At 40.2% G+C, this 27,944-nt stretch overlaps 1 protein-coding gene across 6 annotated transcripts in view; it reads left to right on the forward strand.

The window, feature by feature from the left end:
• The first annotated feature begins 684 nt into the window (after positions 1-684).
• LOC145438073 (uncharacterized) overlaps positions 685-27,944 on the forward strand; it is a 143,810-nt gene continuing 116,550 nt past the window's right edge. The window contains exons 1-3 of one of the 6 annotated variants that reach the window (XM_080315462.1): positions 685-5,276; positions 5,353-5,406; positions 8,460-8,707. In XM_080315462.1, coding sequence (XP_080171588.1) covers positions 4,994-5,276; positions 5,353-5,406; positions 8,460-8,707 — 585 coding nt within the window. In that variant the 5' untranslated portion in view covers positions 685-4,993. Of the gene's footprint in view, positions 5,277-5,352; positions 5,407-8,459; positions 8,708-23,717; positions 24,053-24,119; positions 24,183-27,944 lie in introns of those variants that run through there. The other 5 variants (XM_080315463.1, XM_080315460.1, XM_080315457.1 and 2 more) reach the window with 5 other exon arrangements.

Raw genomic sequence — 27,944 nt, forward strand, 5'->3', positions numbered from 1 at the left:
GCCTCGGAAAATGCGCGGATTGAAATTGTAGAGTGAGAATGAAATAATACTTAGTGACGATGGAATCATTACCACTGCAACATATGAGATATGGATCTAACAACCGAGTCAGATGAACATTAGTAACATAATCCCACTATCAAGTCTGGTTTAAGATATTACAGAAATAACGGTCATCACAGATATTATTGAGTGAAAATACTATTATTATGTCAGGAGATCATCGGATCAATTGTAGCGTCGTTTTTCTCAAAATGTTTGCATGAAAATATATTACATCGTCTTTACTTTATTTTAACGTAGCCTACATTTTCGTCTGTGATGAGGATACCGTTTATAGTAGCTATATTATCGCCGTGTAAATATCAAATGTAGGGGTTTAGGGATTTATTACGACGCGTCACGAACTAATTATTATTGATCGAAATATAATTACAGAAAATAGGTGGTCCCATCTGCTTTTTCTTGAGTAACATATTTTTTATTCATAACAGCATCCAAGTCCGATTTTATCGTCACGACAGCGCTGATCATTTTGAATGGACGCCAAATGGAGTCAAACATTAGCGTAGGTAGAGGAATTCAGCACGTAGCTGGTGGTTTATGCACCTGTTCTCTGGAAACGTTAGAAGAAACGATGTGGAGATATGAGCGACAGTTGCGAAAATTAGTCACGAAACACGGTCTTAAAGTCAACGAATACCGATTTCTCATGCGATTGGAGCTACAGTCCTGCCAAATTGGTCACGCACTATTTTTGTCGTTATCGCTAAGGGTATATATATGATTGCGTAGTTGTTTGATATTTCACTACATGCTATTTTGGATGCAAAACGATGTTTCAAACATTATGAATATAGCGGATGCGTTATCGAGAACTCGCATAGATTGATTAGGTGGAAGAATTAAATCAGAAATAACTTAGAATTTTCAACATCTCACTCTTAACGAGAAGAGAGTGTATTCACACCGAAAGGGCCGAAAAGGGTGATGCACGAAAACAAAACCTGACTCAGAATGATATCGCGGTCATAATTCATACGTGCCTACATTCCTACATTCCATGCATCATTTGGATTGAAATGTACTCTATTTACACCGCGGTGTAAATATGAGGTCGGTTCCGTTTTCGTGTGTCATGGGTGTGTATTCACACCCGTACATCAGGGGTGGTACACGGGTGGAAATACACACTCTTTTCGCTAAGAGTGCGGACAATTCAAAATAAATTATATATATATGATATTTGAAGAGCGTCTTGGAGGTGCATAACTTCAACATACAATTGAATAGTATATTCGTATTGGAATGAACCCGAATATTTTCGGCTGACACTCGTCTGGGGTAATCGTCAACAACTAGTAGAGAATGGAAAGGAACATCGTATATCAAGAATCGTATCTCAAAATATGACGTCCGCAGCATGAGATTTCATATTCGAGAGCATTCAATGCACCATTTTTAAATGGTACACGAACTCTTTTTGTTGACACACCATAGACTGGTGTATTTTGATAAGACTCGTCTCCAAGGCACACAAATGAAAGTGTGAACGGCCCCTTCCAACAACAGAAATCTGTCGTCTCGATAATTTTTCGCACCAGCGGGATTATCCAACAGATGTTGGCCAATGGCAGAATTTATGGCATTTTATTGCAAAGCATCAAGTTTTAATGGATGAGTCAAAGGTGAGCTTTTCACCGATCCTGACTCGCGTGTCCTAATGAATCTAGGGACGTGCTGATTTATGCCGACTTCGCTATTTTTGCTGAAAAATTTCGTCATCAAAAAGGTCATCACCTTCGTTCGACTCCCTAATTACACGCGTTTTAATAAAACTTAGTGGTGTTGACTAGAAATAAAGATGCGCTTGGAGGAATTCAATATATGATTAATGATATATGATTGATGGACTAGTGCTTTGACGAATAAAAACCATAGTTAAGATATGCGTGTTTGGCACGAGATTTCACTCGCAAAACCATGTCAGTCGAAACCAGTCTTTCCCAATCGTTTTTGAGCTACCGCCGCCTGGAAAACGAATAAAATGTCAACGCCCCCCGACCCCCACCACGCCTAAATCAAACGAAAGTTGTTCTGCATCTATTACGGCTAATATTGAGACGGATCAAGCTGGTGAATTATTATTATCATCATCTACGTCATATTGGGTTTGAGTTTTGATAAGAACAATGTCATTCTAGAATCTCTTGTCTCAGTGCCCCGTACTGTCAAATCGGTTTCTGCTGTTAGTCAGAAGCCTTGTCACGGCACTGAAAACACGTTAAATCAAACATAAGCGGGGAAGGGGAACGACAAAAAAGTCAACCCAACTCCAGTGAGAGTATTTTTGTTTGGTGTAATTGTGTATCCATAACGATTGATTGCAGATATTGAGCTTTAGTTTGAACTCTAAATTGTTCTACCTACACTACAATGTAATCAGGTCCTCAATCATTTCATTTTCGGAAACTTTACAGAATGTAATGATAATCCGATGAGGAATTTGTAAATGGCATATATCCTGGAATCAAATCACCTTAACCTTGTGCAGTTTTATGAGATGATTGATCTATGCTTCTCCGTCAAAATCGGGTATTCGGGCTCGACCTGTAGCTCATGCCAGCTTGAGAATTGGAACAGTTCACGTCTCGCGAAATTTCGGTAAAATATCACGGGCTTATCACTGAATCCGGAGATTGCCGTATTCATCTTTATCAAGTTTCATTATCACTAAGAACTTAAATATCATACTCATAAATTTTGGAGAATATGTTCGTCAAGTAGGCCTAGAAGGAATATCGTTTCTAGCAACCATAGCGTCGTGTCGAAATCCTCAGTCTTAGCGCTGTGGATAATCCACGATCGTTTGAAGCAGAGATTAAAATCATGAATGACAGTTCCTCTCAAAAAGCCATCACACCTTGCAGTGAGTTATAACTGCTCAAATACTTGGAAGTTGTCATAGCACACCACGAACCACGCTTTCTAGAGATTCTGCCGACTGCTAAATTAGTCTATTGATAGGCAGGATCAACATTTTTAAGTAGGAATGGACTTTTCCGACTGCTGATTAGATAGACGGAAAACCCTAAATTGCCCCGAGTGAATGGATTTTGCATTTTTTTTTACGGCATATTTAGCTGCTTTAGTCATCAATCGTTTCAACTCTACTCAGCAGCTGCCGTCTAAACCTACACCGCCCCCATTTGCTCTCAGTGCCCCCCCCCCACCGCCCAGTTTCATAGCCAGCGCCCCCCACAGCCCAGTTTTATAGCCAGCGCCCCCGCAATCACCCATTTCATGACCCATTTAACGCTCGCGAACTCCCGCAGGGGGTAGGCGCCCACTTTGGGAACCACTGGTGTAAACAAATACTCATTACCCACGCGAGTGGAACTAATCTTGCAAAGTTTATCTCGCAGGACTTTTGTCTTTAAAATAGGGTTACCATGTTAGAGGTCAACTTTCCGGCTCAGCTCCCAAGTACAGCTTTTCTTTCACATTATCAGTTGATTGACTAAAAAAAAGGTCAACTGTCCGGCTCAGCCCCTGAAATAGCCCTGGAACGTTACTTCAGTGCTGATTTACTGTATCTATTTTGCCCTATATTTGACCAAAATCTCAACAAAAGAGGACATTTGGGCGTCCTCCGAGGACACCTTTCAAAAAAAGTCAAAAAAGAGGACAAATCCTCCTAAAAGAGGACGTATAGTAACCCTACTTTATAGCTATATATATGATGAAGTAGTTGTTGGAGATTATACTGCACTCTATTTTTCATGCAGAATGGTATTTCAGACACAATGACCCCCTAGCACCAGCGTGGGTGCGACTTCGACAATACTTATCCTACAGAAGAAAGAACCTCCAATAAGTGTCGACTACATCGGGCTATGCAGAATTAATTGTTATGCAGGCTATACATGTTACTAATAAGCGGACATCCAGTAAATTTCGAACACAGTCACCACAGTCCCATATTTTGACTGCGCTGACGAAGGGTTTGAGTTTGCGATGCAAGGAGTACAGATGTAAACCGTTTAGTGCAGGACATTAGATAAATGCTAAAATAGTCATATTTCAAGAACATGGCCTATAGTTCCAATCTTTTTCGGGATTGGTTTGTCCAGGGAATGATATTTGTCTAACTCAATTTGGGTAATTTGCCTCTTCCATAGTAGTGGTTCAAATAGTTGTTTAATGATATGTATCTAGTTTGGGTGATGAATTTCGATCATCTTATTTTCTATAGGTCATATCATTGTAACACGTGGCGAGATAGCGCAGTGGTATAATCCGCCGCTGCAACACCAATGGGTGCGGATTCGAGTCCGACCAAGGTCGACTTCAGAATTCCCATACGTATAAGTGTTGGAGGCTAATCTAGGCACCTCGCAACCTCATTCGCGTAAGCGGTATCTTAGAAAAGACCTAGAAGTGGGCCGTGCTATAAGTCGGCAGTTACGGAAAAAATGAAGAATATCGGCCTGGTGTAAATGATTATAAGTCGACAAACACCATGAATAGGCCTACCACAAAACAAACAAACAAATCGTTGTAACCCGCCAGCTATTGATCGACTGCAAAACGCATCCATGTTATTACCGCAGTGTATCTATTAGATTCAATAGATTAGTGGACTTTCTTGGGAAACGACCTAGGTTGGAGATCCGACAACCAGAACTAGAACTAATCAATTTTTAAAACTCGCAACTACAACTAGAACTAGAACTACTCAATATTTAAAACTCGCAACTACAACTAGAACTAGAACTACCCGATTTTCAAAATCCGCAACCACAAGTAGGCCTATAACTACAACTACTCAATTTTCAAAATCAGCAACTAGAACTAGAACCACTCAAGAAATCCTTAGTTAGTTGACCATCAACTAACTAAATGTTTAGTTTGTACAAGTCTGACAGCGAGTCTTTGACCCGGACTAATAAGATGTTTCTGTCTCATATAGATTACTATTAATCTCAGTATAATGATGTCACAATATATTTGGTGGTCAATCTCTGTGCTTGTACTGTGCTTGCGCTTAGTGTCAGGCAGCCAACAGCATTTTGTTTGCAAAAATCTTGAAGATGTTTTCGTGGAAAGTGGATCATCTGAAGTCGAACCTCGATACGGTCAAAAGCAAGGAGCCCCTGGTAAAATGGGACCACCAGGTGTACCAGGTCCAATGGGAAATCCGGGTAACGATGGCCCACCAGGAACAGTAGACTACGAGCGGATAAATGAAGTCATTCGCACAGAAGTCGATTATAGTAAGATGATGTCTATCCTTGAATTATATAAAAGTTGTGGTAACGTAATAGTACGATTCAATTCTACACTTGGCAGGAATAAAGTCAACAGTTTCCGAACTTACAAGAAATCTCTCTGTATTAACATCAGGTATGGAATAAACATATCGAGCTAAATATTTTAATATCATAGAGGTACCTCACGATATTTGTAGTTACAAAGAAACAGACTCGGGTAAACAGCATAGGTTATTTGATATATTAAAATTATAAGACATCTGTTTGATGGGTAAACATATGTGTCGGAGTTTATTTGGGAAACATCTCCCACTTGGCCAATATCCACGTGATGCCAATCGATTGAGTATATACTTGGCAGTGACGTGCGGTCCGGGGAGGCAAGTGAGGCAGTGCCTTACCTGTTGCCAGGATGAGTAAAGGAAATTGTGACTTGTTTAATGATTATTGATATTTACCGTCATGTTCATGAATACCTAAATTTTAATCTTTTTCTTCCAACATTAGCAATTTTCATATTTATTTTTCAAAAATACAGCGCGAATATAAAGTGGTTGAGCACAGGTGAGGCTCAAGCGGGTCGTGCCCTACCTGCGACAATGCAATCCATCATAAACAGCTCAGAATTCGTAATAATTGGTATCAATCAAAGGCTATTTTCGCACCGATTCCGAATATCCGAATATTGACAATATTGTAGCCCTTGAACCTCCTCAATATCACCAAGGAATGTGAAATATGGCTATATTACTTACCATGGCAGCGCAGAGAAACAATAGCCAGGTGTCGCACAATCGAATTTGCGTCACTTACTGTTCGCTAACAATCGGACAATCGCAGCACAGTCAGACGCGCTATCGATTTGGGAATCCGACAGTGTTTTGGGAATAGCGACGGCCAAAACGTGATGCTGTGCATATACGTTCTCTTGCTGATGTGTATTTTCCATCCATACAGCTACCTCAAATTGTGGTGTGTGGTAGCTATTTACATAGCCTGCGTTTGTCGTTGTTTGTGGTCTTTATGGTGTTTTCTACTGTAATAGTCAAATACACCTGTTCGAAATGCTATGTTATGATTCCATATATTTTGACTTATAGTAAGGATCACTTCTAGGCTGGAATCCGCTTACATGGAACAGCTGGTGACAAGTGGCCTAGATATCCTGCGTGTGACGATTACTAGTGTGATAAAAAAAACAGGTCGCTAACTCAGTCGGCGAAATTTGTAAATTTTATGCATTTGCAAATCTTATTCTAATGGGATGTAGGAATAGTCAGACGACGAATACATTGCCCGGTCTGGCCTGGACCGTTAAGGACAGAATTCATTCACAAAATTTACCGTTCACATGCATATAAAAACTGAATTCACATTAAGCCTCTCAGAAGTTGCATCGATTACTAGGCCTGTGATGAATCAGTGTTTATTTGGGTGGGAAGGGCTTAAAACTGTTGCTTCGGTCCTTGTTACAACACACAACTCCGGCCCCTGAACTGGAACGTGACCACCTCACGTCGATAGGCACAGCTTTGCTAGTGTGCCGTCATATTCACAAACAATGTATTGTTTGTTACCTCATTTTAAATGCTAGTAGGCGCTAGAGAGCGTCCGGAATTTGAGCCACAAAAATATGCTAACCCTATCGTAGCATAAGGTTGGAAACCATTTATGTACGCATGGCGGAGACCAAAAAAGACTCTGGAACCGGAAACACGACTTTTTCCAAAAGTCATGCGTCTATCTCGCTTCAGTTATGAATTACAGATGATGCGGTGCAGGATTTACTTTCCGACGTCGGTGGTCACGCAACCGACATCACGGGCGCAATAAAATTCCACAATAAGGTGCAACTGCTGCATAAAATAAGGGTATTTTATTCATTGTTATACAACCTGACTATGTACGTAAGTGCTGATAAGATTGCAAAGAAATCGCAATAAACCGTGACTCCAATAATTGCGATCTGGTTAATATTGCATGCAGGTCCGTATCCGTAACAGGACTTTGTCACACATTTCTCCACTAAATGACTAGTTCCGATTCCTCACATGATGATCAATTTACCTTCTAGTAGTTTAGCACCCATGAGCCCATTTCTCCGAACGATTAAATTCGTCACTACCTTTCATACATCCGACTAACAAACACACATAAACCGTTTCCGTAGCAAATTGAGTCCAGAATTAGGCGATTCACGAGCGAGTCGGAGTAAGTAACAGCTAACGTAGGCCTTAAATATTTACTTTCGTCGGCTTGCAACGCAGCAAAATCGCGTGTTACAAAAGCAAGTATGCCATTGTTTTTTAGTCGTGCGAAATACAAATTTTGTTTAGTGTGAATGAATGCATTTTTGCAATTATATTGGTACATGTTTGCATTTATTACTGTCATTTAGTATCGTCTTCCAATTATTGTGGTCAGATTTACCGGACGAGCCGATCGAAGTGGTGTCTTCGGAACTTGGAGCACGTATTTTGGGTCGTATTCATTACCCATGATTAAAAGACTGCATGAGGCCCTCGCAGAATAGCTTAGGGAAGTTACATCGCAAAGAATCACCTTTTTAAGTTTGTCTCAATTCTGAGCTAGTGCAATGATTAACGCTTGTCAAAACATATTTGATTCAATCACACATACCCAAACAACATGCTGTGTCATTGTGGTAGACGGTTTTTTCGCCGCGGCTGTTTTTGGTAGCTCACTTCGTGGTAGCGCATGTTGGCTGTAACTTCATATACCTTGGTGTGTCCTGGATCGGAAGTGACCGGCTCTGGGATACCTGAGCATAAAATCACATCACGCATATTAAAATCAAGAGATCTAAAGACAGATAAATATTAAATGACATAACTAGTCCATAATACTTAACCTTTTGTTGATGTGCGAAAAAAAATATATTCCTTCTTGCTTGCCACGCCCAATAGGGGATTTAGGGTGCGACGGTTACGGCCTTGCTTACACGTATCGCTCATTGTGTCATCTTCAGCAACGACATCGGCCTGTGTTTGTGTAATCGCATAGTTTGTGCGCTTATCAGCGGTCAAATTGCTGATATCGTAATATATTTAAAATGTGTCTAATTAACTCAGTACAGCGCCACAGTAGAAATATACCCATGCATTGTCAGCAAATCATTGCATGACGTGGCTGGTGCCAAAAACATTGCTATTATGCCTTTTACAGAAATCGACTGCATAAATCAAGGAAGGCTGCTTCGACCTGGAATATGTTTCACCGTTCCTTATCTATCTTCATCTACGGATAACCTTAATTACGAACACGCAGTTGCAAAATGTGCGAAGCATGGAGCTCTATTGGCGGAATTTCATGATCGAACTCAACAAAATGCCATAGAAGATTTTGTTCGGAGGATAATGCCATATGGCTCGTCGTATGTTGAGTTTTATCTGGGAATGAAGTATAATCCTTCGGTACGTTCATACGTATTGGTGTACCTATTCATCTCGATATTCGCGCATGCACAGAATACTTCTGTCGGATGATGTGATGCCAGTATTGCCTGCCTGTTACATTGTTAATTTTTACCAAGTAGTTACTTAAGCAGTGACAATTCTGAGCAAGCAAAACACAATTCCAGCGGATTAGCGGCTTGACAAAGGTAATAACATCGCACTGTGTGCACTGTGCATTAGACGTGTTCGAAAAATTTTTTTTTTCAAATTTTATCGGCTTAGAGTCAAGTCGTCAGGTTACCTGAAAAAATGTTGCACACCAGATTTGACTCAATTCCAACTGTAGTAGATGCCGAGGTCAGCCAAATTGAAATTCCGTCAATTTTGAAATAATAGTATTTACGGTGAAAAATTTGGTCACTCCGATATGCCCAAAAATCGTGTTCCAGGTACGCCTGAAGAGGTAGGGATGTCTTTTCCACTCGTTTAGATCTTCACAAGGGCCTATGGTGTAGCTTGGATAAAGACATCGTCAGTAAACGAAAAAAAGATACGGATTAGCTGGAAATTAGTCCACTTCATTGAAATAGCCACGTTAAAAGGATGTCGAGATAATTTTCAAATAGAGTACTTTACACGCTGAAATTAACGCCCACGAAAAGGAAATGAACTGACAATAAGCTGGTAAAACACGGGTAAATGTATCTTTCAAATGATATTCAATATCTATATTGTTTGTCGGTCCAATGTAGATTTCTTCACAATACAATTTGATGTTAAGATCTTCTATCATTTGTCCTTCAGAACTCCTGTATAGTATACTCTCTCAGGCAAATAATAAGACTCATAGGCATCGAGACAAATCTTCTTCCTATCAAGAGTTATCGTCCTCTCTTCACGTCATCCTCCATATTCAATGAATACCATCTAATTGCGTCCATATATCATGGTAAGAAACCAATACTTTTTATTACTCTTTGATAAGAAGGGGTTTCAGGTGACATTGAAAAACCATCAAATGACGAATGTGCCCTATTAGCTCATTAGATTACCATTTGGTGTCCCTGAAGCTCGCAAAGTTACGAGCACAGAAACAGCTCTAGTATCAACGCTACGTGAAGTACCAGAAATGCTTTTTCAACTCATAAATATGCTGCTTTTCATTGGCACGGCCCAATCTCAATTGCAATCAGCGCCATTTTTAACGCCCTGGATCAGTTAATGTCAAGTGGCAGAGAAATATCCCAACTCTGGGCTGCTGAGGGATGCAATTGATGTCTCTGTGGATAAGATATTGGGAATGGCGACTTTGCAATCAGTGAAAACTTCGAAAGAAGGCAGAGAGACAGCGATATGCCCTGCATAACTGGGATCGGGCACACCAATTTCAACATATCATCAAGTATGCTCGCAGCTAGTCCCTGACCCGTCTAGTCACCGTCTACTATGAACTGCGTATTTACAGGCTGCATACGATGTTTAAGCGGCATTTCTGTTACTTCACATAAGTGTTGGTACCATTCTTTGTATGCTCGAAAACTTTGCAAGCCTCAAGAAAACCGAATGGTAACTCACCAATTTTATAAAGCGCTCATCTGGATATCTTATGCAATATCACCTCAAACCTCTCGTCAAAGTATAGTTACAAGCATTGGCGTTCTACTAAGATGAATGAACCCAATTATATGGTAGTCACCGAATATCGCGAATGATATTAATAAATGACATAAATACAATAACATCTGATTGGAGTAAAAATTGTGGTGATTATATTGAGCCTAACGCGAGATTGCTCGAGCACCCGATCGATATATCCCATATAGTTATTGACTATCACTTGAGAAATATATTTACCCGTATTTTACCTTCTTGTTAGTCCATTTCGTTTTCGTGGTCGGTATTTTCAGTGTGTTGAGCACTCTATTTGAAAATTATCTCACCTTCCGTTTAACGTGGCTATTTTAATGAAATGGCCTGATTTCCAACTAATCCATGTCATATATATTTTTCGGTTACTCCCGATATCTTCATCGGAACTCCAGCATAGGACCTTGTCAAGATCAAAACGAGTGGAAAAGGCATCCCTGCCTCTTCAGGCATACCTGGAACGCGACTTTTGGTCATGTTGAAGTGTTGAGATGTACCACCGTGAAGACTATAATATTTCAAAAATGACCAAAAATTCAATCTGACTGACCTCGGCATCTACGGGTCGGAATCATGTCAAATTTGGTGTGCAACGTTTTGTTAGGTATCCGGATGATTTGACAATGAAGCCGCTGAAATTAAAAAAAAAAGTTTTCTGGATCGTATAGAAAGTGGTTGGAGTTTTTGTCAGCCCGTTCGATCACAAATGTGATAATTTTCAGCATTGATTGTGAAGAGTAATGCTAACCTTTTCGCTGAGTTCATAAAATGTCGTCGTGAAGCGGTTTTTTAGAAATGTTTCGAAACGGCTGAATCTGATCCCAGGGTGCACCATCACAAAAACGATACAAGGGTCCATTACAAACTTTTCACTAGAACTAATACTTTTTATATAAAAAGTCATGAAAGATGAGCTTCAATTCATCTTCTGATCGAGCAGGGTTTATCACAACAGCATCCAGTGTGGATCAAATTAAAATGGTTGATTAGCACTGGTTTACGCACAAAACGTTCGTGATAATAGTCATTACTGTGTCTTGAAATGTACCAATGTATAATACGTATATTGACACACGATTGGGCATCAACGGCATCCTATCTGATGAAATCAATAATTGGAAACGGATACAACATTGATTCAAAATAATAACAATTTATTTCTAAGAGAATGTCCACTAGTTATTTTCCGGATTTCATACTTTCCTTTTTTTGACAGACATCAAAAGTGTCGTTCAGATCTGGAATTGACGTAGATCGAAATCAATTATAATAATTTCCATCTTACCCGAAATCCACTCACGAGTACCTTTTTCTACAAGTGAGAAAAGATTCTTCAAGTGCAAAATACGGTGTATTCAATTACAAGAGCCCGTACCCTGTACATGGAGTGATATGCCAGAACCAAATTTGAAAGTTCGACGAAGATATAACAGATTTCGGCGAGAGAACAAATTGATGAAATTAGTTCAAAATCCACTCCTCATTGTCGTTATACATAACATCAGACCCCATTAAAGCTACATCTGGAAATATATTCAATCCGAATGCAATTTGTGATGTTTAACGAAATATCATTCTGTATTTGAGCCATTAATTTCAGTGTGAAGTATGGCGTCGAGTTTGGGATTGTCCAACAAGGGTTTAGTAAAGGCTGCTGATTTTGTGAACGGAGAAATGCAGTTTGTTTGGAAAATACGAATATCGAACAATTGATAGTCCTTACCTTTGTTCATTGAAATGTGCTAAAACAGAACACTGACCAGATCTGCGACAAAACTTGAAATGATTAAAGAGAAGATATATCTATACATTTTCTAATGTAGGCCTATATGTACACTCCGGTAAGTAAAATACTTGGTTTAACGACAAAATTGCTAAAAAATGATAGTCTTGCACGAAACTTGTCACTAAGGAAATATTTCTACTCTCTGGCAGTACAGTCATATAGGGTTTTCTGGCCCAAGTAGCAATGTTTTTAGACTACCTCCACATCCCGATTTTTCGGCAAAACTAGTTACACTTTCGAATGTGTAATTTGTAAAGTAAAAAGTAGCTTGGTAAATGTTTGCATCGCCTGCATCAGACACATTTTCATGCCATCTTGAAAAAATAGCCTCTGTACCAGGATAAGTCATTTTATTTGTGAAATTCCCTACGTTTGTACACATAAGGGGTTGAAGGTCTTGTTTATCAAAAGAACCATATTAGCGTCATATTTGCAATTGTATTCTCAAAGAGTCATACAACGATATCGATCAAAAGCAGGGTTGTAACCAAATCACAAGGTCACGGGCCAAAATTTAATTCTACTTTTATAGTTTTGGCTCGAGTCATGTCACCATCGAGGCAAGTTCGAATCCAAGTCAAGGTTTAAAGCAGGGGTGTCATCCGGTCCGGGAAGTAAATCCGAGTAGATTGAAGAATGAGTTTAATGACACATTTATGAGAAGTGTTTAGATTTTTAATACTAAATATTTCCAATAAATTATTCCTGAATACAAAAAATGTCAAGTATAGGTGCAATTGTGCATAAGCCGCATTATAGCCAGCCGACCGCGGTGTTGTGGTTTAACTCTTGCCACCATCAGGAACAAGTCGCTGACATTGACACTCAATTCCAAGATGGCAAAAAATGCATCCTGACTTCAGACTTTTATGGGAAAATGAACCCAAAACTTTCGAAGGTATTTGAAAATTGCCAAGAGTAAATAAATACACTTCGTATGTACAAACCATTGTTATTGATATTATTGAAATGATTGAAAAACTTTCTCATATTATTTGCAAATTTCAGTTTAATTGCACAGGGAAAGAAAATTGCAAGATATATCTCATTCGTGACCAACACCGAACTACTGATAAAATCACAAATTAGTAAAACTTTCGGAATTATACCTCCGTATACTGTTAAAGAGCAGGCTTATATGCACAACATCACTTCCAAAATTTATACAGATACAACCAAACATTACTACCTACTTAACGAAGTCAAACAAATTGATTAGGATAACTTATCCACTTTGGTCGAACAACTAGTTCAAGTAGTACATGAATACTTGACTAAGTAATGCATGCCAACAAATTCTACTATATAGTTGACTGCTCCTTAAATTTCGATTGTGACCAGAACCGTTTATTCGTAATAAGAAAGTGTGTTCTTGCAATCTGTATAGCGTGTGGTTGTAAGAATTTGTCAGTCCCTGTATTAGTTCCCGACTCATACACAACAGCTACACTTTTTGTCCACGTTTTAACCAGGTAGGTTGGACTATATTTATCATTTTGAATGATTCATACATAATAAAGTATTCGTGGCTTGTTTATGTTTTGAAAACTTACATTGTATTAAACAAGGAGGGATATTTCGATTTGAATAAAGCCATGCTAATTGCACAGTAAAGACTTTAAGTTGCGTCACAATGAACCAGTTTACCGTGTCATCACGATTGATATGTTTTATACGTTACATGAAAACCATTCATCCGTCACTGTAGCCTATAATTTTCGAAGTAAATTTGTAGTACCGTTGGAGTCGGATATGGAGTCGGAGGCGAAGTTTTGTGAGAAAAATAGTGGGAGTCGGATTTGGTGCGTTTAAAGATTCGGGAGTCAGGGTCGGTCTATTGAAAATAACTTGAGTCGGTGGTAAAGTTTACCAACTGCACAGCCCTGGTGGTCACAAACAGAAAACGTAGACAACTACTTGATCATTAATCTCAGCACGGCTACGTAATTCATCATCTGTTAGGATGGATTAAATTGCCCGGCTTGAAAACTATTATCTTCTTCATCTGCGCCTATGTTGAAGAAGTTGCCGCCAGACATGGGGTGATTACTTCATGAATGTAATCGATTGCGATTACGATTACTTCTGAATCACGCGATTACGATTACAGCAGAATCGGAAAGTAGTCGATTACGATTACATTGGAAACGTAATCACGATTACTCACGATTACATTTATTTTGCATCGTAGTCGTTATATTGGAAGACGATACATCGAGTGCGCTGGAAAGGCCCAATGATATAATTACTGTCTTTAAAAAAGATGGGACATCATAATGTACCCAGTGCCCATTTTATAGAGGACGGTTTATCGCACCGAATGCCTACGTCTCCTCCTCAAGAAAATAATATATAATTCACAGTAATAGGCATTTAGGTGCCAATCATGCAGTACGGCTCCTCGACACATCAAAAGACATGCAGTTTCGGCCAACATGAGACTCCACGAAGTGTGCTATTAAAGAAAGACATTTGCCAAAACTTAGGGTATGTGTCCATTGTTAATAGCCGCGCTGGGTGGGCGTGACTAACAGTCCATTCCTTCCAATCTGAGCCCGATCGACAAGATAGCGTAATGGTGAAGGGTCTGGCTTCTTGATCGGTAGGTCGTGGGCTCGATCCCCGGCCGGGTGAGACCAAAGACCTGATTAGTAACACTGGTATCCATGACTTCCCTGCTTAACGCTCACGCATTACTGGGATAGCATGGAGGGGTGGTGCATGACCTAGAAAGCCGTAAAGGCTATATCTGCACTTCCTTGTCCAGCGGCATATGCACATCATGCACTCATGGTATGCATATGCACAGATCGTGTGTATGTGTTTCATGAGTCGGGTATATGCCGCAAAAAAAAATCAAGGACAAAAATAAACTACGTTCTTTCCTTTCCGCGATGCAAATGCCACCCGGGCACCCACAGATCATTAGACATGACAATTTGTGTGTGCGTCTCACGCAAGTTTTTCTTTTAGTCTGCTGTTTGGGCCACTACAACCAATATCTTTTGGCTGTATAACAGACCGGCGGTCACGAATTAACAACATACAATAAAGTAATTTTTGCAAGATACCAGATGTTATAATTATGAATTGCCTCCGCCCCCCCCCCCCCGCTCTTCATATAAATCTGACCATCCGGCGATGAGATTAAAAATGCAATATAATGCAATTACCAATATTATTGACGAAATTAAATCTTCAACTTCCTAATTGACTACCCTATGGGGGTCCTAGCCCAAAGTTTGGTTGGGGGACGCTTTTGCTGTTTTGATCCTGATTCTAGCTACAACCCGCGCTAATGGCTATGGCGGTAAGTCCAAATGTTCAGTAAAGAATTGTGAAATAGCGATTGGCGCCCGTTTTAAGTAGAATAATATGAGAATAACAGAAAGTGAACATAAAATTTTGCCTTCAACTTAATGCAGATAATGTAGGCCTAATGCAAGCTGCCATTGCGAGAACCGGCAGAACAACGGCCCAGTTATGATATATATCAGGAGGTGTTGATTTTAATGCTTCGTTGTGGAAACCGTAATGTTTTATATGACGAGTACAAAATTTCAAACCTTTGTTTGCTGTACGTTCGTACCATATATAGGCCTACTGCTCGCCATACAGCAACGGTGAAACTGCATTTAACTCTAGATTAGAATTACATTAGATTCTATAGTTTAAACAAACATCAATATAAAAGTTGCTATTTAAACTTCGGCAGAGAGGTGATTATGAATAATTATCCTGATGCGAGGTAGTGGCGTCTGAAATGTATTGATAAACCGATATACAGCACGGTGGGTTTTCTTACAATCACACTTATGTACATCGAATATCTATTTACTACGTGTGGACACTTCCTACGGAAAGACGAGCAAAGCTAATAGGCTTTCTCTGACGTAATAATGAGCAGTGGCATTTGAAAATCAGACGTTTGTGCTCTCAATAACTGGTATAATATTTTTTCCTTTTTCACGAGTGTTCAGTTTATGTCACAATCCTTGTACAAATAAAAAGTAATCGTTCTTTCACAAAGAAATCGATTAAATATGGGAAGTAGTCGATCACGATTACTTCGGAATTGTTTCGAATGTAATCGATTGCGATTACGATTACTTGAAAATGCTGTAATCGTCGTAATCGATTACGATTACTAATCGCGATTACCCCATGTCTGGTTGCCGCTACATATTTTTCTAACACAGGCATCTACTATTTTTTGCAGCGGTCACAGAACCATTTGTTTTGTTTTGGGGAAGTGTTTAGTCCAGCACATAGGAGATGATCCCGGTTGAGACAGGAGTCACAGCCAATTGAATTGCTCTTTGTAAGCTGAAGGTCGCATACTCCACAGTACCACTGCTTCTGACTACATTTACTTTGGAATGCCTTCATCGCAGCAACCCATCCATCATATGCGAAATAATTCTTGAATGGAGCATATTCACAGTCTCATCCAGGCAGCTGTTGGGGATGAGACGAGTGACAGACGTGACAGACTTACTGACCAATTTCTTTCCGTACATTGCTTCATTAAGTCAGATGGTAATACGAACCATGACAGCGTCACTGTGAATGAGGCAGAAATGAAATTTGCTGAGGTTCTGCACTGCATGAAAGTAACTAACATCGGTCTCTGTCTTTAGGATGTCTTTTTTTAAATGGAACTGGAGCGTCAGATTTCTTCTTCTTCGGAAGGCCAACCACAGTTTGTTCCAAGCCTTTTGGGCGTCCTCTTTTTTTCAGTTTTGAGGGCAGACGACTGTTGGAAAGATCTGAAACAGCAAGATCAGTAGAGTTCTATTATAGTGCAGCAAGATATACTTTGGATTAATTTGACACCAACTCATGAACTTGTCTGGTGTCATGGTGATTTTGCTACAGTCTACGGACACTGCTGGGGTGCTATTTTCCGCTTCACAGACTTCGGACACTGCTGGAGCGGTATTTTCTGCATCACAGACTTTGGACACTGCTGTAGCGCAATTTTCCGCATCTGAAGATAAACAAACATGCAAACATCATGAAATTGCAACATAGGCCTACATCTAAATCTAGTGACTATGGTGACTTGGTCTGTGATTTAAGATATTTACTTTCTTTATTGTAATGAAATTGCACCAAATATCGGCCAGTGTTGGTTGATACTGATATGTCCGCGAAGGCAGTCCTAATAACATGATGTCTGGTTGCTTAATTAACCTGGGATGTTGCTTGTGAATAGTGTAGGCCTATGTATGGTCAATTGATTGATTGAATGAATGACTGATAGGCCTATATTACTTGGTGATGTATAGTGTTGTCTGTAACTAATAGATTAGAATAACATGTGAAGTAAAAGGCTAACTATCCTGACGTCTCAACAATCACCACCGTCTTTTCCTTCGCAGAGGCGTGAGATTCATCTTTGTTAGAATCGAAACAACCAGAAACGGAGAGGATGCAGATATAAATATCAAGTGTTAATGAGTGCACAATAGACGTACTTGCTGTAGTGTTATTGGTCCCAGGTGCAGACTTTCGTTGAAAGTATATTGATTCAGTTTCTGTTAAAAAAGTCGCAATTATGAATTATAAATTTTTCTAAATCATCTATTAACCTTGTGTTTCAGCTGGGTTGATGGTATCCAATGCTACTGCACGTTCACTGCCCCATTCCTGCACCAGTAGTTCCAACACTACGATTTTGCTGTTGAATTCATACATGGATGACTCGGATACGATCGAAGCAAATTTTTGGGCAATCAAATTGGCTCTTTTGAACTTTTGAAACTGTGACGTGATTGGCTTCGGCTTTGTGACATTAATCCCAAAGGCCCCCGCATGGAATTCAATTTCATGATCTGAGAGAACGTTATTGTTTATCCTGTAGTATTGGAGTGTCCACCGCACTGCGCATAAATCTGGACAGAATAAGCTTCGATAATATTGTCGACGAAAGCGGAAAATGTGATGGCAAGGTAATTTCATCGACCTGCAAAAATGGCCATTGCACTCATTTGCAGAAACTTGAAGGTCTTGATTTATCTGCGATTGATTTTCTTTTACACCGGTGTTGAGCTCATGAATAACCTTCTTTAGAGCATATGGTGTGAGGATCTGACCGTACTCGTACCCCAAGCTACCCACCTCGAATGGCATCGCAGGCACTTTTTGCAGAATCGAAATAGCTCGATGGGATTGTTCTGTGCGTAGAGACTCCAGGACAAGCATTAAATTTTGAAAAATAGCTGCAGACTTGAGTAGGCCTTGCATTGACGTCCTTCAATTTTTGTTGATGCACTCAACTCTATTGTTCGTGTGATTTTGAAAAGTCACACCAAAATTGTTGTAGGCATACACCCACTCCTCTTTGATATTATGCCTGTTTTTGTTGAAGTATGTCACAACATTTTCTGGTCCATCTTCAACCAGTATTGCGTACAATTGCCCGTAACGTTGGTGAGACCTTGCGTAAGCCATTCTTTCAACAATACTCGAAATGTCAAGCCGCTGTGATGCAGTTACTCCCATTTTGTCGCATGTCAATTCTGTGCGGAATGTCCTCAAGACATGAAATAAGCATATCCAGCACCGTAACTGCCGCACCCCAAACCCCCCAATTGGGGCGGGGGCGAGCTCGAAGGGGGCCCAAAATTATTTCGTGAATTAGCATAAATCATAAAGTATTTTTTGAAAATTTATCCAATTTTTTTTTTAATTTTTCGCGCAGGGCGCGAATTCAAGGAGACATTTATCGTTATTATTGGGTATTGGGCCATTACCGCGCCACGACCCACCAAGACATACAATCAAGTTTTAGGCCATATAACATGCGACTCCAAGAAGTGTGCCAGAACGATCGGCAGCGAGAAAAGCTTGGCCGAAAATGTCTATGCCCTTATGCAGACCGTAGAGCTCGTTATATATACAAAATACATATAGGTTTAATTGTCCATAGGCGTCTAAATGACTGGCGCCGAATGTTCCTGTCTTTGCAATCTGAACCTCACAAGACAAATACCATCCCGCTGGGAAAAATTTTATGCCAGTGAAGAAATACCAATTTTGAAATCGTGTGCGTCTCTTAGTTTAGAAGCCTACGTTTGGGCGATTCGATATTTTTTTATATAGCAGACTGGAAGTCACGAAATAGCATCATGTAACGAAGTCATATCATCGGGTCCGCCCGCCCGAAGATGTTTAATCATTATTTACGCGCCCTCTCGTTTTCAAGACACTTCACTCAGCTCTACCGGTATATCTAAATTACGTGAGTAGAGAGGACAATAAATTGATAGCATAATATATATGCAATCGCCGATCTGATTGACCGATTTTATCATAAATTATCGAAAATTTTCGCGCTTCGCGCTGGCTCACAATACAGAACAGATAATTTCGTGACAAACGTGAACAACGTGATTGGGGGTCGTTTTATCACCCTATGGGAGCCCAAGACCCACGTTTTTGGGGGCCTGACAAGGTACTGTTTCGTTCCTGCCAACGGGTATACGCCCAAAGATGTTTAATTATTATGGAGTGGTCCTACCTTTTGAAACACACCTCACGCAGCTCTACCAGCAAATCTGATTACGTGAGCAGATAGAAGATAAAATTTGATAACAATATATGCAATTCCCGATCATACTTACCAATGAAATCATTAATTCTAGAAATTTTCCGCGCTTCGCGCGCTTAGGCGACAAAAGCTGATTCACTAAACAAACTCCCAATGAATGTAATTAATAGCGGTATTGAGTGTATCGCCGGAGGGTGGTCTGGGGGGCGAAGCCCCCCAGAAGTTCGGTCTATAACCCTATGGGGGGCCCAAGACCAAAGTTTTAGGGGGGCCTGACGAAGTGCTGTTACGGTCCTGAGCATATCAGAATTTTTGCATCTGGAAATTTTGCTTTGAAGACTTGGCGATAGGTAAAATCTTTGTCTGCCATGATTGTGACCGTTTCACTCCATCTACTATTATTTTTTTGAAAATTTTTGCCATATGGGCTATTATTGCTGTATCTTTCGACGCCAACACACACACCAACCACTACAGTTTATCCATTACCATCTTTGACAATCAACAGATAAAGTGGCATTCTCAAGTCGTTTAACTTGTATGTTGCATCAATGAACAATATTTCAGGATATTGCTGATATGTCAGTCGCATTTAGACTTGTCTTGAAGAAAAATACCATTCAGGACATTTTCTTCTGATGCCACTATTTCCACAATAGCTCCTAAACACAGTGTCAGTATAATATTGGGTACTGTCAGATAATTGTTTTACCTGGAATTTTTTTCAGCTCCTTTGCTGTCGCCTCAGTTCTGACAATTCATTGGTAGGCTACTTCTAGCAGTCGCGTTGTTGAGCAGGTCTTTTAGAAGCACGACCCGGCCTAACGAACTCTGCAAATGATTATGCAGTAGCTTTTTATTTGCCTTCAGCCTCAGCAGTTCTTTGATCTCTTCTATCTGCTGTGAGTCTAATTTACGCTGATGTGGCAAGTGATCGAAGGCAACCTGCAATAAATTCCAATAATTTTACTGTATCGGTATAGTTATCATATTATTGGATCATCAGATCAAAATGACAAAATATAAGGGTGGTTAAGCATTATACCAAGTTGTCCTTTATTGATTCAATAGTGATAATCGCATATTACCTTGCTCAACCCGTGGTTATGCCGTTCATTTATACTCTTCACTATGAGATAGATACTGCCCAAGTGCCCATCGTCTGATGTACCAAACCTGATATGAGCTTGGCACTCTTTACGGAAAGTGCTGCAACGAAATCGTGACACGTTACCCTGTGTTTCAAGCGTTATTCACAGCATGTGTGGCAGTGCGCTACTAGCAGTCCAGTAGCGAGCTGAAAAGGGGGCACTTCGTTATTCCCCAAACATCGAGAAGTGATCCCCATGAAACCAATGCTTCCCGTGAACATGTGCAAATTTATAAACGTCAAAATAAACTTTAGCATTTATATTTGATTTTTGGTTAGGTCATCAGATTTGGGCTGGGGTGTCGTAGGATGAGGTGGCGGGGTTGCGGGTGCATGTGTGGGGTTAGGATTGGGGTGTCAGCACGTGTGGGGTTAGGATTAGGGTGTCGTAAGACGAGGTGGCGGGGTTGCAGTTGCATGTGTTGGTTTAGGATTGGGGTGTCGGCACGTGTGGGGTTAGGATTAGGGTATCGTAAGATGAGGTGATGGGGTTGCAGTTGCGTGTGTGGGGTTAGGATTGAAGGTGTCGTAAGATGAGGGGTGGGGTTGGGATTGTACGTGTGGGGTTATGAATTGCTGTACTGATAACGAAAATATAAATTTTTTTCTGTTCATGGTCCTGAAAGCCCCCAAAGTCAACATCGAGTTTTGCATTGTTATCTAGTTTGGCATGGTGATGCAACCATGCTGCCTGGCTCTTTCTTCTAAGCTTCACTCTCGTTTTACCAGGCAGAATTGTTGCGTCACAATGCCAAACTCGATCACAATGCAAAATTCGAGACTGACTTTGGGGATTCTAGGGCCATGAGCAGTATAAAATTTATGTTTTCGTAATCATTACAGCAGCAGCTTTCCATTGATATCCTTTTATAAAATTTAGCGCTCGGCAAGCCAGCCAAAAATAGCCGTAAAGTTGTCTTTGGTCAAACGGAAAGTATGACGTAACCCAAATGCACTGAGCCGTTCAATCTCGTTGTGTCCACTCCACACCATATAGGACACTATGGAGTCACACATTCGCTGAGAAGAGTTCATCATGTAGCTTGGAGTTGTTGCACCTGTTCTGTGGAAACGGTAGAACAAACGATGTGAAGATATGTGCGACAATTGCGAAAATTGGTCACGAAACACGGTTTCAAATTCAACGAATACAGATCACTCGTGCGATTGGAGCTATAGTCGTGCCAAATTGATCACGCACCATTTTTGTCGTCATTGCCAAGGGTATATATATATATATGATTGCGCAGTTGTTTGGTATTACACTGCATGGTATTTTGGATGCATAACGATGTTTCAGACATCATGACTATAGCGGGTGCGTAGTTGAGAACACGCAGATATTGGTCAGATGAGAGAATTAAACTAGAATCAACCTAATATCTTTAACGTCGCACTCTTAGTGAAAAGAGTGTGTATTCACATCCGATTGGCCGAAAAGGGTGGTGCACGAAACCAGAAAATAACTCAGAATGATATCGTTGTCATAAATCCTACGGGCCTACAGTCCTACGAGCATGCACAATTTGGATTGAAATGTTGTACTCGATTTATACCGCGGTGTGAGTGTGAGAGGTCAGTTCTTGATTCGTGTATCATTGGTGCTTATTCGCACCCGTATATCAGGGGTGGTACTCGGGTGGAAATACTCACTCTTTTAACGGGGGAGCGAGTGGTGCACTGTGCTAAATGACAACGTCACGGCACCGATGGTTAGTGGTTCAAGTCTCGGCCCTGCCAAGTTGTTATGTGTCGGAGGTTTATCTGGGCTCCTCATCGCGAACCTCGCTGCCTTAGCAGTGTTTCGAAAAGCCCAGAGTAATGGCGAGCCGAGCCAAGAAAGTCGGCAGTAAAAGACTAAGTGACGGGCGCATGAAAATCGAGAAAGACTGATGGTAGAAGAGCGCGTGCATGGAAGTCATCCGTAATATGACAAAAGACCTTAAAGACGTCTGACATTACTGAAATTATTGTATTGGGCGCAAATGACCTTATGGACGATTAGCGCCAATGTTGTGTGAACAAACAAACAAACACACTCTTTTCGCCAAGACTATCAAAATTAAATTATATATATGTTATATTTGAAGAGCTTCTTGGAGGTACAGAACTTCAATATACAATTGGATAGTATATTCATATTAAAATGAACCCGAATATTTTCGGCTGACACTCGTCAGCGGTTATCGTCAGCAACTAGTAGTTAATTGGAAAAGAACATCGTATATCAACTATTGTTTCACAGAATATAACGTCAACAGCAGGAAATTTCGAATAAGAGAGAGTTCAATGTACTATTTTTGAATGGTACACTGAGTCTTTTTGTTGACACAGCCTAAGCTGGTGTATTTTGATGAAAGTCGACCCCAAGGCACACAAATTAAAGTGACGTCATATTTTGTGATACGATTGTTGATATACAATATTCTTTCCAATTCTCTACTAGTTGCTGACGATTACCCCTGACGAGTGTCAGCCGAAAATATTCGGGTTTATTTCAATATGAATATACTATTCAATTGTATATTGAAGTTCTGTACCTCCAAGAAGCTCTACAAATTAAAGTATGAACGGCCCCTCCAATGACACGAAACCTGTCGTCACAATAATTTTTCGCACAAGTGGGATTATCCAACATATGTTTGTCAATGGCAGAATATATGGCCTTTGATTGCTGAGCATCAAGCTTTAACGGATGAAGCAAGGGTGTGCTGTTCACCGAGCGTGATGCGCGTCTCCTAATAAATCTAAGAGGACGTGCCAATTTATGCGTTCCTGCAAACGCTTTGACGTTCTTCCCACTTAACCACAATCACAGTGACACGCAGTGATATTCTCAGTATGATCAACTGTGTGCTATGTCGGATTCGATAACTGCGAGTCTGCGATCCGGACTAATAAAGTGTTTCTGTCTCATAGAGGTTAATATTGTTCTCTGTATAATGATGTCGAAACTTATTTGGAGTTCAATTCCAATGCTTGTATTGTGCTTGCGCTTGGTGTCGGGCAACCAACAGCATTTTGTTTGCAAAAATCTTGAAGATGTTTTCGTGGAAAGTGGATCATCTGAAGACGAACATCGATATGGTCAAAAACAGGGAGCCCCTTGTAAAATGGGACCACCAGGTGCAGCTGGTCCAATTGGAAGTCCGGGTAACGATGGCCCACCAGGAACAGTAGACTACGATCGGATAAACGAAGTCATTCGCACAGAAGTCGATAATAGTAAGATGATATCTGTCCTTGAATTGTATAAAAGTTGTGGTAACGTAATAGTACGATTCAATTCTAGACTTGGCAGGAATAAAGTCAACAATTGCCAAACTTACAAGAAATCTCTCAGTCATAACATCAGGTATGTAATAATCATATCGAGCTAAAAATTTTAATATCATAGAGCAGGGGTCACCAACATGCGGCCCGCGACGTCATATTTTGCGACCCGCGGCCCGATTTGAGATTTCGGAAGAATGCTTAGTAAAGAGAGAGAGAGAGATTTATTTCTTCGTCAACCGGAATAAACAGAATGAGTAAGCATGAAAAAATGCTCAAAACAAAACAAAAACGCATACACAGTAATAATAGTGTGTAATTGCCTCTATAACGGTATAGACGGGTGCCGGCGATATGATCCTTACGATCTTCATGTCAAGCCGGAACCTAGGAGATTAGAAACAAGTATATAGATACATACGCTCATGCTTACTAGATATGGTGGTTTGTAAAAAAACGAAAACAGGAAAACAACAACGAACTACACAGTGGATGCCTTGATGCGATAGCAGATGGGGAATACATCCGATGGTGATTAGTACTTACTGAGAAGTAGGTCAAGGAACTCCGCCTTGAATGACGGAAAGCTCATACTTTTCAGTCGCGGGGGTAATTTATTCCACACATCAATTCCAGCACGCTTCAAGGGAGGAAAAGCATTGTCGGAATTAGACATAAATAGGTTGGAAGAGCTCTCAGATCGAGTACCGTAGCTGTGTATATGCATGCAGTATTCAAAGTAGTTTACAAGTGAATTTGGAACTTCTTGTTTGTAAAACCTATACATGAACTTTGCTACTTCAGCATTTTGAAATGCTGAAACTGATTTCAGATTAAACATATTGTTGTTCTTGTTCAATGGAAGCTATTCTCCATGTGCCCAATATCACTATTCTGCAATAGCTGATACGGCTTCGGCGATGGTAATATCATTCTACGGAGGAAAATTATGCGGCCGTCGACACCTAATTCGATTAGAATGTGTTGGCACCGTCAATATGCAAATAGATTTACGAATTGACTCCCTAATTAATGAGAGGTTCGAATTATTTTCTTTGAGCTACTCGCCTTTCAATGCTAGTTGGTTTTTGATTTTAATATAGTATTGTCCTTTGTAATCTGAGCTCCACAGTGCATATGCGATCAGCAAAGGAAGATGATGCGACCCATAAAGAAATACCAATTTGGAATTGTGTTCTCCTCATCACGAAGGAAATTTGTTTTGGTAGGCCTACGTTTGGGCGAATCCAGTATGTTTCCACTATGCCGACAATCCTGATAGGAGGTCACGAAATAACAGCAGGCTACAATGGGCGTCTTATAACAATTGGCCCACCCAAATATGCAGCACAGTATTAACAACTTCCTTAAATTTTCGAAGACACCCCTGCATCAACTCTATACCGGTGAATCAGATCACATAATAACAATATCAATAACAATAAATATTTGATAGTAATATGTGAAACTAGACTAATATTAAAGCCGAAATTCACTTATGAATATGAAAAAATTTACGCCCTTTGCGCGACTAAAGAGCGAATACTCCTGGCTTTTCATAACATGACTACTCACGATTTCGATGCGCCTAATAAGCCTATATGAGTAGGAGTCCGGAGTCCAATGGAAATGGCCATGGACAGTTTAACGTGGGTATTTCGCCTTCAGTCACTTTAAAACGACTATGCACTGGAATGCGGCCGTAGGCTACAGAAGTGATTGAAATGCGGCTGCGAATAGCAATGAAGTTGGCCACCCCTGCTTTAGTTGTTGAAGAGTGTTGCCACGGATCGTACGCAGCTCATAGTTCAAAATACAATGAATGTGATGATCATGATATTTTGTTGTATTTATATTTCTTCAATAAAATATTATTTCTTGTGTGGTAACTAAGCTCGTCACCCATGGTAGAGAGCACAGCGTTGCACTGACGCAGTGTTATCAAAAACGTGGTTGTTAAACTGCGTTGCCTATTTGCATCTCGATATTGAAAAGTGGCCCGCGACCCGTTTTGAGTTGGCGACCCCTGTCATAGAGGTACCTCTCGATATTTGTAATTACAAAGAAACAGATTCAGGAATACCGCTTAGGACAGTGGTTCCCAACCGGGGGGGAATTCCCCCCTTGGGTGGAATTTTGAAATATTTAGGGGGGAATCTGGCTAATTTTTTGAAGGAGAAATCTGGCTTTGGCATTGTATCGGAAGATACACTGGTTTGACAAGATTTTTAGATTTTTATAGTATAGAACTGTTAAGTAGAAATTACTTCTTTACAATTGTATGTTTCTTTGGCGGATTTCAAGCTAGGTGTATGTTTAAATGCCTTCCGTATATATTACACCCCCTGATAAAGTGAGGCTCACGAGACGATTTCGTTAGGTCCGCGACAGCCTCTTGACCAAATTGCTATTAAGCAGGAAAACGTCAAGCCGAATTCCGGACAAGGCCGCAAGTGAAATTGTTTAACTTTTTAAGCCGACATATGAGCTAACGTGAAAAACATACCGTACCAAATTCATCGATTCAACTCAAGTCCATAGCAAGCGGATTTGGTGATTTATTTTTCGTCAGTGGCTACCCGACCGGTCAAAAACAGGTCAAATTTGACTGTACTTTACCAAAGTTTAGTGTGGTCCGCATTCGCCATAGTTCGGACATCAATCAATCAATCAATCACATATCTGAATCTGTTTGGCCATTAATTGCTCAATCAACAAATGGTTGCGCGTTAATAAGCACATTTCTTTAGTCACAGGCCACTTTTTCATAGGGGGGAATTTTAGCTCAAATATCGGCCAAGGGGGGCACGAGACGAAAAAGGTTGGGAACCACTGGCTTAGGATATTGATTCATGAAAATTACAAGACATCTGTTCGATTAGTAGGCATATGTGTCGGAGTCTATGTTGGAAACATCTCTCCTACTTCGCTATTATCCAAGTGATGCCAATCGATTGAATATATACCTGGGCAGTGCCTTACCTGTCGCCAGGATGAGTAAAGGAAAATTGTGACACCTTCAATGATTACTGACATTCACCGTCGATGTTCATGAATACCAATCTCAATTTTCATATTTATTGCTCGAAAATACAGCGTGAAAGGAGAGGTGAGGCACGGGTGAGGCACAAGCGGGTCGTACCTCCCCTGAGACAATGCAATTCATGATAAACAGGTCAAAATTCGTAATAACCAGAGGTGGTCAAAGTAGTCGAGAAAGCTACTCAAGTAGAAGTAGAAGTAACGACGAAAAAATCTACTCAAGTACGAGTAGAAGTACTTCTTGCATAAGCAACCTTAAAGTACTCGAAGTAGAAGTTGGATTGACTGACTTCAAATCTACTCAAGTAAGTAAGTAGTGGTGAAAACGATCGTAATTCGTTCGCATGGACTGTCGAAAGCTGCAAATGATGCTATATGCGGAAGGTGTAGAGAGCTTGATTCATATTGATGCATCCCAGGAGGTGTCAATTTTTGACAGAATAAGCAGTCGTCCATATCATGGGATGTGAATGATAGTATTGATATGGAAATGCGATACTAATCCTCTGTTTACTCGAACACCCAGTTTTAGAGAATATCATGGTATTATAAGGCCCATAGCTCAGTCGAAGAGCAATACGGAAAAGTTCTGTTGGATACGGTGGTAATACTTTGCGCGATTAGTAGACGGTAATTAAGAATATGGCAGATTGTAAAAATGCCATATGGTGTATAGCTTCATTTTCGGAAAATAAATAAATACACTTGCTTTTATATTTCAACATGTATGTTTTTCAGACAAAAGAACTGAAACTATAATTAGAACTCAATGTATAATACTCGTAATTGAATGAAAAATACA

This window comes from Botryllus schlosseri, chromosome 4, assembly GCF_051294905.1.
Source record: "Botryllus schlosseri isolate E-star chromosome 4, Bs_hap1, whole genome shotgun sequence".
Classification (NCBI taxonomy): domain Eukaryota; kingdom Metazoa; phylum Chordata; class Ascidiacea; order Stolidobranchia; family Styelidae; genus Botryllus; species Botryllus schlosseri.